The 11,606-nt window shown below is 37.6% G+C and overlaps 1 protein-coding gene across 1 annotated transcript; it reads right to left on the bottom strand.

The window, feature by feature from the left end:
• Window positions 1–121: 121 nt before the first annotated feature.
• Window positions 122–9,412, bottom strand: LOC112521976 (THO complex subunit 1). Its single transcript, XM_025131003.1, has 21 exons — window positions 9,265–9,412; window positions 9,044–9,127; window positions 6,657–6,731; window positions 6,287–6,380; window positions 5,924–6,069; window positions 5,705–5,776; window positions 4,866–4,938; window positions 4,712–4,777; window positions 4,085–4,131; window positions 3,839–3,910; window positions 3,619–3,744; window positions 3,449–3,514; window positions 3,045–3,086; window positions 2,771–2,887; window positions 2,589–2,671; window positions 2,032–2,098; window positions 1,821–1,892; window positions 1,641–1,691; window positions 1,141–1,200; window positions 906–1,055; window positions 122–600 (listed from the first exon to the last, which is right to left on the bottom strand). The coding sequence occupies exons 1-21, from the start codon at window positions 9,265–9,267 to the stop codon at window positions 340–342; spliced, it is 1,827 nt and encodes a 608-aa protein (XP_024986771.1). The 5' UTR covers window positions 9,268–9,412; the 3' UTR covers window positions 122–339.
• Between the last annotated feature and the right edge of the window lie 2,194 nt (window positions 9,413–11,606).

The raw sequence follows: 11,606 nt of genomic DNA, 5'->3' as shown, positions 1-11,606 counted from the left end.
ATGATACCATATTGATCTTATTTATGTTATAGTAACAAATCAGTAAAACTAAAATAAATTATGAGCTTCATTTGACAGTATAATATAAAAATATTATCTCATTTCAAAACAAAAGCCATAAATCAAAAGCAAGCTCAAAAAGACAACACTGCAAGGGTAATTACGTCCTTTTAACTTAAAAATCTGGTAAACCCCCAAAAAGATGTAGCAATTGGATATGATACATCATATCCCCATCTTGTTATCTTGTTCATCCCTGCAATGATGCTACATGCAAAGAGGGGAGGGGGGGATTCATAATATTACACAGGTTTCACACAAGATAGAAGCTGTTTTTTCTCAGCCCACTACAATTGTATCAACTTCAGCATCGGTTTCGCCTTCGATCATTCCTGGTTCTGGTTCTTGGTCTGGCTCGGGTTCATCGATTTGACCAGGCTCCTGACCACCATCTGTGTCAGGGGTTTGTTTCTGTTGCTCTTCGGGAGTCGGAGTTCCACCTAATGAAACATTTGCAGCATCGGTGTCCATTGGTGCTGTTGATGCTTCAAGATCTGGTCTATTCACTTCACCATCAACCTCACTTGCTGGTGTTGCAATCTTGAAAACACCAAAAATCAGTTTCCCAGAAAAAATGCTCTAAAATATGGGGCTTTGAAATTTCTGACTTTGTACTTCCCTATGTTCCAAGAAAATAGTTGACTTTTGTGGTCAACTTCAAAAAACTGATTGAATGTTTAACTTTCAGGAAACTTCATATAGCATCAAACTTTATGACAATACTCTACAAGAAGCAAAATCCGGGAGTTGAATTTGCTAAACAAGTTATACAAATATTGAAACAACAAAGCACTAGGTTTGACCTGAAAAGTCAAAGTCTGTTCTAATGGGGGGATATATTTCACCTGATTCTCTTCTGCCTGATTTGCAGTGATTTTTGTTTCTTCCTTTTTAGCGCGTTTTGACCTGTCGCTTGGTTTAGCTTGATATTTTGATCGGACATCAGGTGGCATAAGTTCCATGGGCACAACCCCTTCGACGCCAAATTCAGTGAACTGCAAGAAATTTGGCTCAAACTTCATTCCAATATAAAAAGATCATAATTCACAATGTATTTGATTTTTAAACATTAAATCTCACTCGAGAAAACCCCTCCAAATCCTGTCTTGCTGAAAACCGCAGACCTTTCCAGCAGTAAACCTACACAAATAGTTGAGCTTACGGTTTCATACTTCTGCATACATCTCTTCAAGAATAATTAAAATGCATAAATTTACAACAATTTCCTTTCTAAGATGTCCCCTGTTGATCACATTGTTCCCTTCTTTGGCAAAAGTTGAAACTAAAGTTATTCTTTTACCCTCTTACATCATTTTAAATTACAGATGGTGATTGTAATCATGATCCACCAGAGTTTTCCCATTTTTTAACTATTAAAAGGCGTTTTAGGCATCTGATTAGTTGGCTTAACCATCGGATACTTCTATAAAACTGCCAAAAAAACAATGTAATTTGCTGGAACAAACAATTCTAGACAAATTGTGGAAAAGTAAATGCAAAAGAAAAAGAACATCATACTCGACACTTTTTGTTGAAAGCCACAAATTACTATTTACGCTCCATTGGAAACAGAGACTAACCCGGTTGTTTTTGTGGTGGTATTCTGCTTCAATTCCAGCAGATGCATCCATCTGCAATCAAGCAAGAGAATCCTGATCAGATTTATGCACGTAAAATCTCCGAGAATTACTTGTATGAAACAAAACCGCTGAAAATAAAACTTCTTAGGTAAATAAAACTCTGATAATTCGGGAATTTACGTCTTCGGCTAAGGGTTTCCAGTATTCTGTGACAGCAGGTGTGCGTACACGTTGAGAATCAGTTAGAGCATTCTGCAGAAGTAACAAATGAAGATACAAGAATGGTTAAAATCAGAGAATAAATATGCAGTACTCCATAAAATTATAAGATCTAATGGCATTGAAAATTTGTATAAAATGTAAATGATAACAAACTTATATTTTAACGCACCGGATTTTGATCTGCCCATTTCCATAATTGAGACAGTTCTTTATTCCCCAGTCTCCATCGTGGACGACTGAAAGTTACCACAAGTTCAGAAGCTATTCAATATATGTATTGTAGATGAATCTTGTGTACCACCAAGACAAAAATACGACAAGAAAATAGGGATTCTTTACTCAGCATTTCCCGACCCTATCTTCATAGTATAATTACACGAATACCATTATTTGATGCTAAAGCTAGCAATTTTATAAAATTAGCTCTAAAAAGAACTGGGGAATTAATTGGGACTACCCCTAGCTGATATTGAACCATGCATAAAATCGAACCCACTCCATAAATTAAAACAACCCACACTACAAATAACAACAGGAAAATCATCTACGCCTTCACCATGCTTTCAAGTACAGGCCTACAGGGTTTCTAAAAGAACAGAAAAACATTGAAATGGATGAACCTATTTAATTAATGTAGATCATAAGAATAAGGAGAAATCGATGCTACAGTAGGCTGTAACATAGGCGAAGAATGGTCAATGCAAATCATCATTAAAAATCCTGTACCGTTTTTTTCCTCCATCTCGGACGGTTTTCTTCTCCGTGGGCTGTTTCTCGAATGGAGCGCAACCATCACGTTTCCACCATACCTGAAACAGGTTTAGCGTAGGAGCAAAGTAAATCAAAACAAACAAAATAGATCAATTCAAATTCACGCGGATTCAAGGAGAACAAAGAGGGATGCACACCCAATTCCTTTCTCGTTCTAATATATGCTCAATGCTGTGAAGAAATTTTTCTCCTTTGGGTGGAGTCATAACAAGAAGTTGCTTTACTCGTTCTTCACAAGATTTTATCTCTTCCTTCTGCAGTTAGAAATAGCAATTTGTTGTGATGTTTATAAAATGACCAACGCAATTATTACTTGTCACATTTATCCAAATCTCGGAAAAGAATTTGGCAATCCATAAAGATGACCACACCTAATCTAAAAGAACATTGTAATATAAAGGGATCACTAACCATTGTTTCAGACGGCAAATCTTTGTCATTTTTCCCTGGAGCCTAAAACAAATTAGAAACAACAAGATTGATAAGTAAAAAGCATGAGGTTTTACTACATACTAAGATAAAATACTCAACCTACCATGTGTTCTGAAAAGGTCAACATAAGCTAGAACTTGACGGTTGAATGAATTTCTAATGCTTAATCGTCAAACAAGGGATGCAGTTTTCATGTTTCAGTTTTATGTCACCTATTGTTAATTTTATATGATAAATGTTACTTCATTTTCCCTCTTTATTATCTTTATTCTTCCTTTAATTGAGATACCACACACTTTGTGTTGATCTTACCACATGTTCATGTTGTATACGCAACTTCGTAGCTTTTGAGAATGAACCAGTAAATGAAATGCACGTGTTACCTTAAGATAATCAAACATAATAAGGCACTGAACAAGAATATGGCGTCGAAAACTTGGATCCTTTAACTGTAGTAGACGAGAAATGATAAAAGATCAGTGTAACCGAGGTTGAAGTATTTTAAACTGAAAATGCCAATAAGAAAGTTCATAGTTGGATAGAAAGCTCCGACCTCCAGACCCATTAATTTACTGCTTGTAAGATATTTTATGCTGAAGGTTGCTGCTTCATCCTCAAGATTGTCAGCACTACCCTCTTCATCACTTAAAGGTTGAGCTTCGAATGTATTCAGGACTACCTGGATATCTCATTGCAAAATGGAAGAAAATTGAACAAAAATGCTAAAAAGTCAAAAATACAAACAGAAAAAAAACTTATCACAGAAATAATACCGTCAAACAGGAAGAGAACTTATGCCACTTGGTCGTAGCAAGACTAATGGAAGCAGGGTTGCTAAAGTACTCCTGAAATGATAAAAAAATCAATTTATTATAGAAGGAACTGTTGGCATTTTGTATAAATACTACGACAAAGGGGTTGCATACAGATTACCATGGTCGATAGAGAGATGAGAAAATTACGAAGTTAATAATCCCGTATCCAGAAATTAGTTTCAGATAAGGCATCATTAGACTGACCTGTAAACTCCAAAAGGTTTTGTAGAAGTTGAAGTCAATAGAAATTCCTGAAAACCATAGAAGTCTTTTAGCCATGTACTTGAACACCTATAAAGATTGTTAACTATTGATGTCACTGAAAAAATGGTCCTATATAATTGTTGATCCGTATCAGTTTGTATGACATTTGTTGCAACATTTAAGCCTAGTGTTGCATCACATTTTCAAAGACAATGCAAGAAGATCATGTATGCTTGGAGGAGTGTTGTACATCCTGATTCTTGCATGAAATTCTTCTTAGAAGCATGATTCAACGGGTTGTTAAGTATTATCATGTTTAGTATATAATTTCATCTCCTTGTATCCTATTGCACATTATTGTAAGTTGACATTAGCAAACAACTGTGTGATTGTTAGTTTAGCTTAATTAATAGGCTAAAATAACATTTATCATTGATCTAGAACAAATAGAGACTTGATATGTGATATTCAATCACATTCTATAGGAAAATGTATGTGTAATGTACAAACGAAATATTACACATACAACATGAAAACCCCACAATATCCATCAATTATAACAGGGGTGTGGTAATCAATAGCATCAACACTCAAAATCCGTAAGTAATGCGAGTCCATGATACTTACCATCCGGTGCTTGCTTCTCATATTTTGTCTCATTTGAAACATTGAAAACTCCCTTAATGTTTACAGCTGTAGATGCAAAACATGCCATTTGACTATAGAATTAGAGGAAAAAAAAGTAGATCACAAAAGAATGAGAATAGATAAGAAGAATTACCCGAACGTTCAGACAATGGGAAAAAATGAGCAAGGAACATTATGATACGTCCACAAAACACCACATCATTTGCCTGCAATACGCATCAATGGAAGAAAACCCAAGAGAGACAATGAAGATGCCGGTCATGATTAAGTAATTGTAGATTAAAACCAAGAATCTAACAACTCAACTTCAAAAAGTTTGGATTTACCACCTCCGCAGTACCCTAACATTAATACACCCATTCTTATATGTAAAATGTAAGCCACAAACCAATAAGAAGCACTCCCTTGGTTCTTTAAAAATTGTAATACATTCAATTTTTTGATGTCTAAAGAAATTTTAAAGATTTTCTTTCGTATAAGTTTAAACTAAAAGTAAGTCATAACTCATAACAACAATGATTAGGGTCTAGAAGATATCTCTGTTAATCATTATTGAAGGTATTTGAAATGGCATTTGGTTAGTAGTCAAATATTTCTCTTAAACTATGTGCCCGCTCAGGCGTTGAGATTTCCATGGGACTGAAGGAGTATAGCATGAAAAGCACTGGTGATATAAGGTAGTTGTCGAAACATATGGCTGCTAAATTTCAGAAGCAACTGCAAAACCCCAGACTATCTTTTTGGACATGATAGCTCCCAGGCTACTATTTACTACAAATAGATTGGAACACCTTAGCCTGATGTCAAAGGCACATATACTTTCCATGGTAGTCATGCACGATCTAAGTTCGAAAATAAAGCCAACACCAAAATAATTTTAGCACCCACCTTAACTAAATGTGTCATTAAAAACAACTGGCAAGCACAAATATCCTTGGAAATCTAGATCATATCACTTCCAAATGAAAATACCTTTGACAGACGACGAAGAAGTTGATTACAAGTCCTTAACATCACAAGCTTTCCCCTTGCAAACAGCTCTGGCTATATGGAAGCAAACGCATAGTAGAAACCAAAAAACCATTTTTAGGTTCAAGTGACATGCATTCAGTATGGTGATGCTAGTGCCAAAAGGTTAAATAGGACGAAGATATTAAACACTTGAAGAACCCTAATAGAGATTATACATACCTTCCCCAAGATGTCTTGCTTACTTTCTATATAACCAAAGACGTCTTCACAGTTTCTCATTGTAGACATCTCTGTCAAATCTTCCAAAAGTTGGAATATCATGCCCCCTTCAATGTGTTCATTTTCACAAAGATATAGCACAATGTCTGTCAAGAAATTGCAAACATAAATGCAAGAACATTGACCAATAACTGATAAGAGCTAAACATCAATGTACTAACCAAAAATATAGTTCATGTCTCGTCCCAACTACCAATTATAATTTAACAAGATTCAGTTTTGTGTTTTTTAATGGGCTAAGTGAACCATATACTAAACTGCAATACATTTACAGAATTTCATAAGCAGTAAAATATAACTCACCAAGAAGACGAGGTATTTGCCCTTGTGTGCTTTCACCATCGCCAATCAACTCCCCATACCTCATGGTATTTTCCCCTGATTGAACTGCAGCTGACTATGCCATTGAAGAGGGGTGAGACGATAAAAAAAGCGATCAATAAATTGAAGCTACTAAGTTGTCAGCTTTGATCCCAATAAAAAAAAATCCTGATAGCCTGCTTCAATCGTTGGCTGAATAAAAGGCTTAGAAAAAATAATGAAGCTATTATATGCATAACTGGGTTGGTGGGAACCAAACAACATCACATAAATCAATTATCATGAGAACATATTGACTTGTCCCTTAATTCACGGTGTGACAATTAAGAAAGTATGCAAGAGAGGAACCTACCACCAGCTCCTGAAGTAGCGTTCTTAAAATGTTTTCCAACAACTGGTTCTCATCCTGGACTAATTTTGTTTGCCTCTGCACAAGATACAATTTTTGGTGAATGCTTTAAAACATACTTAGTAAAACTAAAGCATATACACCCACATTGTCTTAAGTATACAAGTTTCTTTTTGGCAATCATTGAAGCAAAACTTGTAGGACGGGTGTCTGATGGGATATCCTTTGAAATTGATCAATCAAGTTATTACTAAATCAAACAAACCCATTATGTCCCACCCATAGCTGGAGTAGGAGGGCGAGATGTATGCAGACTTGACCTCTACCCCGAAGAGTAACAAACGTGGGGGTATGGGGGGTGAGATGTACGCAAACCTGACCTCTACCCCAAAGAGTAGACGGTTGTTTCCAAGAAGACCCCTGGCTTGAGCAAAACGTGTGAAAAGAAATGACAAAGCTTGCCCAAAAAAAGTACACAAAATGGCAAAATAAGAACTTGAAAAAAAGAAAGGCAACGCTAAAAATTGAAAATGCATCAGAAATAAGCAACAACATTCAAACAGCCAGATAAACAAACAAACAGGACACACAACCAGAAGCATGAACAAGAAAACATAACCAAGGTAGAAAGACCTACACACCCTCTAACTTAGGACTAGGGAGATCTAATTGGCCACCCACTAACCATCTTATCCATACACCTCTACTTTACCCCTCCAGACCCCTTCCTCCTGTCTAGCCTAGCTACAAATTCCCATCCCTAGTCAGCTACCTTAATATTGTGTTTCCAAGAACTCCCATCTGAAGTCATGTCCTTGGATATGCCTAAAATCGCCATGTCTAACCTCGGCTGATCATCTCAAGTCCTCTGCCGCCTACCCTTTCTCTAGACTCCCTCGACCATCACACTTTCTACTCTCCTCGTTGAAGCTGCTGTATATCTCCTACGAATGTGACCAAACTCATCTTATTTCTGATGGTCCGACCTCAGGGCCATCTAAGAATCCTCATTCCCGCCACTTCCAACTTCGTGGGCCTTCCTTATCGCCTAACATTCCAACCCATACCATATAGCCAGTCTGATGACTACACAGTAAAACTTGCCACCATTTTTAGCACTACCTACTTGTCAAAAGCACCCCCATGGCAGCCCTCCAGTTTAGCCACCCCGTCTTTATGTGATAGTTATGTCATCCACTCATACTAGACCTCACCCCCTTTCTGAGTCATGGAACCAAGATATTTAAAACTATCCTTCTGGGGTATACTTAAAACTAATCAATCAATTTATTCAATGCACTAAATAAAACTCAAAGCACACTCCATTTTGATGGATGTAATTCAAATCTATGACCAAGAGTCAAATTCAATTTTTTCCTTAAAAATGGACTTATATGCCATAATCGTAGGCTTATCTTATCTTTCCAATGAGGAGCTTAACTATAGCTCATCTACTCATTTAAAAGTTTATGTGGATAGATGACACTAAGAGTGAAAACATATAGATTTTAAAGATTCACCAGATAGGGCTATGTACAAGCCAATGGCAAATGAGTACAACCATATAGAGAAAAATACAAAATAAAAAAGAAAAGGCGATGTGCTTTGCATTTAACCCTAATGCACATGGAGTACTTGCAAGCTCAAATACATATGTAATCCTACTAGGACCAACTCAAATATAGAACACTCAACGGATAAGGATAGTGAAAACATCTATCTACCAAAGATGTTGTAAAGCCAAAACACGAGCTTTGCTCCCGCTCCCCCAACTGAAGAAGACTCTTTCATGTAGGAGTGCAGAACTAGATAAGGACTTCCCATTTTGATTATGATGCAAGACATTTCAAATTTAAAATATCCTTCTTTAAGCACTCCCTTTCAAGTTAATCTCCACTTGCACGTATAGAGTCATGTAGATGGAAAAAAAAATTAAAGAGTGTAAACTGCACTAATTACGTAAGGGTTAGGGTGGGGTATGCCAGAAGACTGGGACACGATATGTTGCAGAACTTAAGCTCTGATACTGTGTCTATGCACCGGCTCATCTAAAAGCTTAAAAAATAGTAGATACCCAATAGTTATATCTTATCTAGACCTAATAATCAAATATCTCCCAATGTTTTAGTTTCACCCAACTCCCATTATACTCTCATTGATACGCATCAACAATGTCCAAAAATAGCTTCAAAATATGTACTCTATAGTTCCAGTTATGTACAATCAACATGTATGGAATTTCTACAAGAACAAAGTTCAGAGATTGAGAGACGTAAATGATGAAGATATACCAATCAAATAACTAATAATAAAGCTAATGCCATACTTCAAAGACATATTGGGGAAGCCGGAAAAGGGTACATACAAAAAAGGGGGGTTAAGAAGCATACCTGGGGTTTGATAGCTTCTTGAACTGTTTGAAGAGCAAAATCTTCTGGTTTTCCGGGTTGTGTTATTACCTTCCTGAACAAATCCTGGGCATACAAAACAATTTTGAAATATATACATGAAAACTACTCGTTCAAGGACGCAGCTACGTTCGAATTTCTTTAGTTTAATTCCTTTCCATCTTCTCTGAAGTAAACGTAAAGAAAGCATGATTAGGGATTACCATTTCGATTTGTGAATCGGATAAACTCAAAAGAAAATTCGATACCCCCTTGGATTCTTTAGTAGAGAGAAATTGAAAAACTTGAATCTGTCACAAGTGCTTCATGATTTCCACATCTTGGTATCTCTGCCTTCGTCTGTTCTTCCCCAAAGAAACGCATGAAAGAGTTTGCGCCTTTGTTTACTTGATCCTTGATTTTGATCCGAGATGTATTGGGGCTAATGGATTGGGCTTAGTTGAAGCTTGAAACTACTTACTCAGAGCGGGGGTGTTTGAGATGTACTCGAGCTAATGGTTTGCTCAATGATTTTTTATTGAATAAAATTTGTTATTTGGATTTGATTTCGAATGAATTGGAATAGGATTTTGTCAGGTTTGATCGTCTATTTGGTTGACCGACATTATAATAGAATTTGTCAAGGAATTGGAATTTGTCCGTTTGGTTCATATAATACAACTTTGAAATTAGAATGAAATATTGATAAATGATCAAAATGCTCTTTTTTGAAAATTTTAATTTTTTTAAAACTAAAAGTATTTTAATAGAATAATTATTTAATATGTAAAACAAAATAAAATATACAACCCAAATATAACCATAAACCAAATCATGATAATAAATCAACGGTTGTCGGCGGTGGTCCACAGTGGTCCACAGTGGTTTAGATCGATAGTGATCCGCAGTGATTCAGATTAGTGATGGCCAAAATCCGGTCCAGGGGGACCGGGACTGGCCGAAGCCGATCCCGGGCCGGAACAGGCCGAAGCCGATCCCGGGCCGGAACAGTGATGCTCATAATCGATTCGCTGTAAACGGTCCCGTCAGAAATACTAATGCCCGGTTAAATGTACTTGTAACCGGTCCCGGTCCATATTAAAAAAAAAACATTTTCTTTTTATATTTTTTTTAAATTTCTTTTTGATAAAAATTTAAAAATACTTCAATGTTATTCTAATACACTTTAAAATATCTAATTAGGTCAATCAAATACATTTAAAAAATACGTTTTATTGTAATTTTATAATTGGTTTTCTATCAAATACACTTAAAAATCATGTTTTATTATAGTGTTATAATTGGTTTTCAATCAAATACAATTAAAAAATATGTTTTATTGTAAATTTGTAATTTGATTTTCAATCAAATACACTTAGAAAGTTAGAAATACATTTAAAAATACATATAAATTACGGGCCTTTGGATGAAAACCATAACCAGTGGTCCAAACTGGTCCCAATCGGTCCCAGGTCAGGCTGGTCCTAGTCGGTCCCGGTCTCGGTCCTCCGCTGGTCCCGGGTCGAGCCCATTTGGCCATCTCTACTTTAAATGGAGGTGGTCAGTAGTGGTTCAGATGAACGACGGTGGTGGCAATGGTTTAGATCGATGGTTGTTCAAATTGTTGGTGGTCAGCGGTGGTCGGCAGTGATTCAGATCGGTGGTAGTCGCCGGTGGTCGGCAGTGATTCACATCGGTGGTAGACGTCGGTGGTCAGCACTGGTTCAGATCGGTGGTGGTCCGTGGTGCTTCAGGAGGTGATGGTTGGATGTGGTTTAGACCGGTGGTGGTTCAGATCGACGGTGGATCAGATCGGTGGTTGTTCAAATCGGTGATGGTCGGCGGTGGTTCAAATCGGCGGTGCTCGACGGTGATTTAGATAAGTAGTAGTTGGCGGTGGTTTCAGATCGATGGTGGTCCGTGGTGATTCATATGGCGATGGTCGACAGTGATTCAGATTGATGGTGGTCTATGGTGGTTCATATCGATGGTGGTTCAGATCGGTAGAGGTCGACGGTGGTTCAGATCAGCGATGGTTCAGATTGGTGGTGGTCGACGGTGGTTCAGATCGGTGGTGGTCGGCGGTGGTTCAGATCGGTGGTAGTCAGCGGTGGTTTAGATCGGTGGTGGTCGGCGGTGGTCGGCGGTGGTTCAGATCGGTGGTGGTCGACAGTGGTCGGCGGTGGTTCAGATCGGTGGTAGTCATCGGTGGTGGTCGGCGGTGGTTCAGATACGTGGTGGTCAGTGGTGGTTCAGATCGGTGGTGGTCGGCGGTGGTTCAGATACGTGGTGGTCGGCGGTGGTTCAGATCAGTGGTGGTCGGTGGTGGTGGTGGTGGTCGGTAGTGGTTCAAATGGCGGTGGCCGGCGGTGATTCAGATTGATGGTGGTCGAAGGTGGTCGGCTATGGTCATATTAGGCTTTATGAGATTAGGGTATATCAGGTTATGGGCGTACTTGGCATTATGAAAATAGAGAATTTTATTTCATCAAAGACCATGTAGTTGCTAACGAATGTTCAATTTATTTATTTGTGGAATTCTTAGGATTTTCAAGATTTCTTTCAT

Source organism: Cynara cardunculus, assembly GCF_001531365.2.
Source record: "Cynara cardunculus var. scolymus isolate 2C chromosome LG 11, CcrdV1, whole genome shotgun sequence".
Classification (NCBI taxonomy): Eukaryota; Viridiplantae; Streptophyta; class Magnoliopsida; order Asterales; family Asteraceae; genus Cynara; species Cynara cardunculus.
The sequence above is the reverse complement of the archived record's forward strand: the minus strand, read 5'-3'. Positions and strand labels throughout refer to the sequence as shown.

What these genes read in the sequence shown, in the direction of transcription:
- LOC112521976 (XM_025131003.1), bottom strand. An exon ending in CGCTACTTCAGGAGCTGGTG is followed by an intron (nt 6,381 to 6,656) that starts GTAGGTTCCTCT and finishes TCAATGGCATAG; the next exon opens with TCAGCTGCAGTTCAATCAGG. An exon ending in ACCACCACAAAAACAACCGG is followed by an intron (nt 1,201 to 1,640) that starts GTTAGTCTCTGT and finishes CTATTTGTGTAG; the next exon opens with GTTTACTGCTGGAAAGGTCT.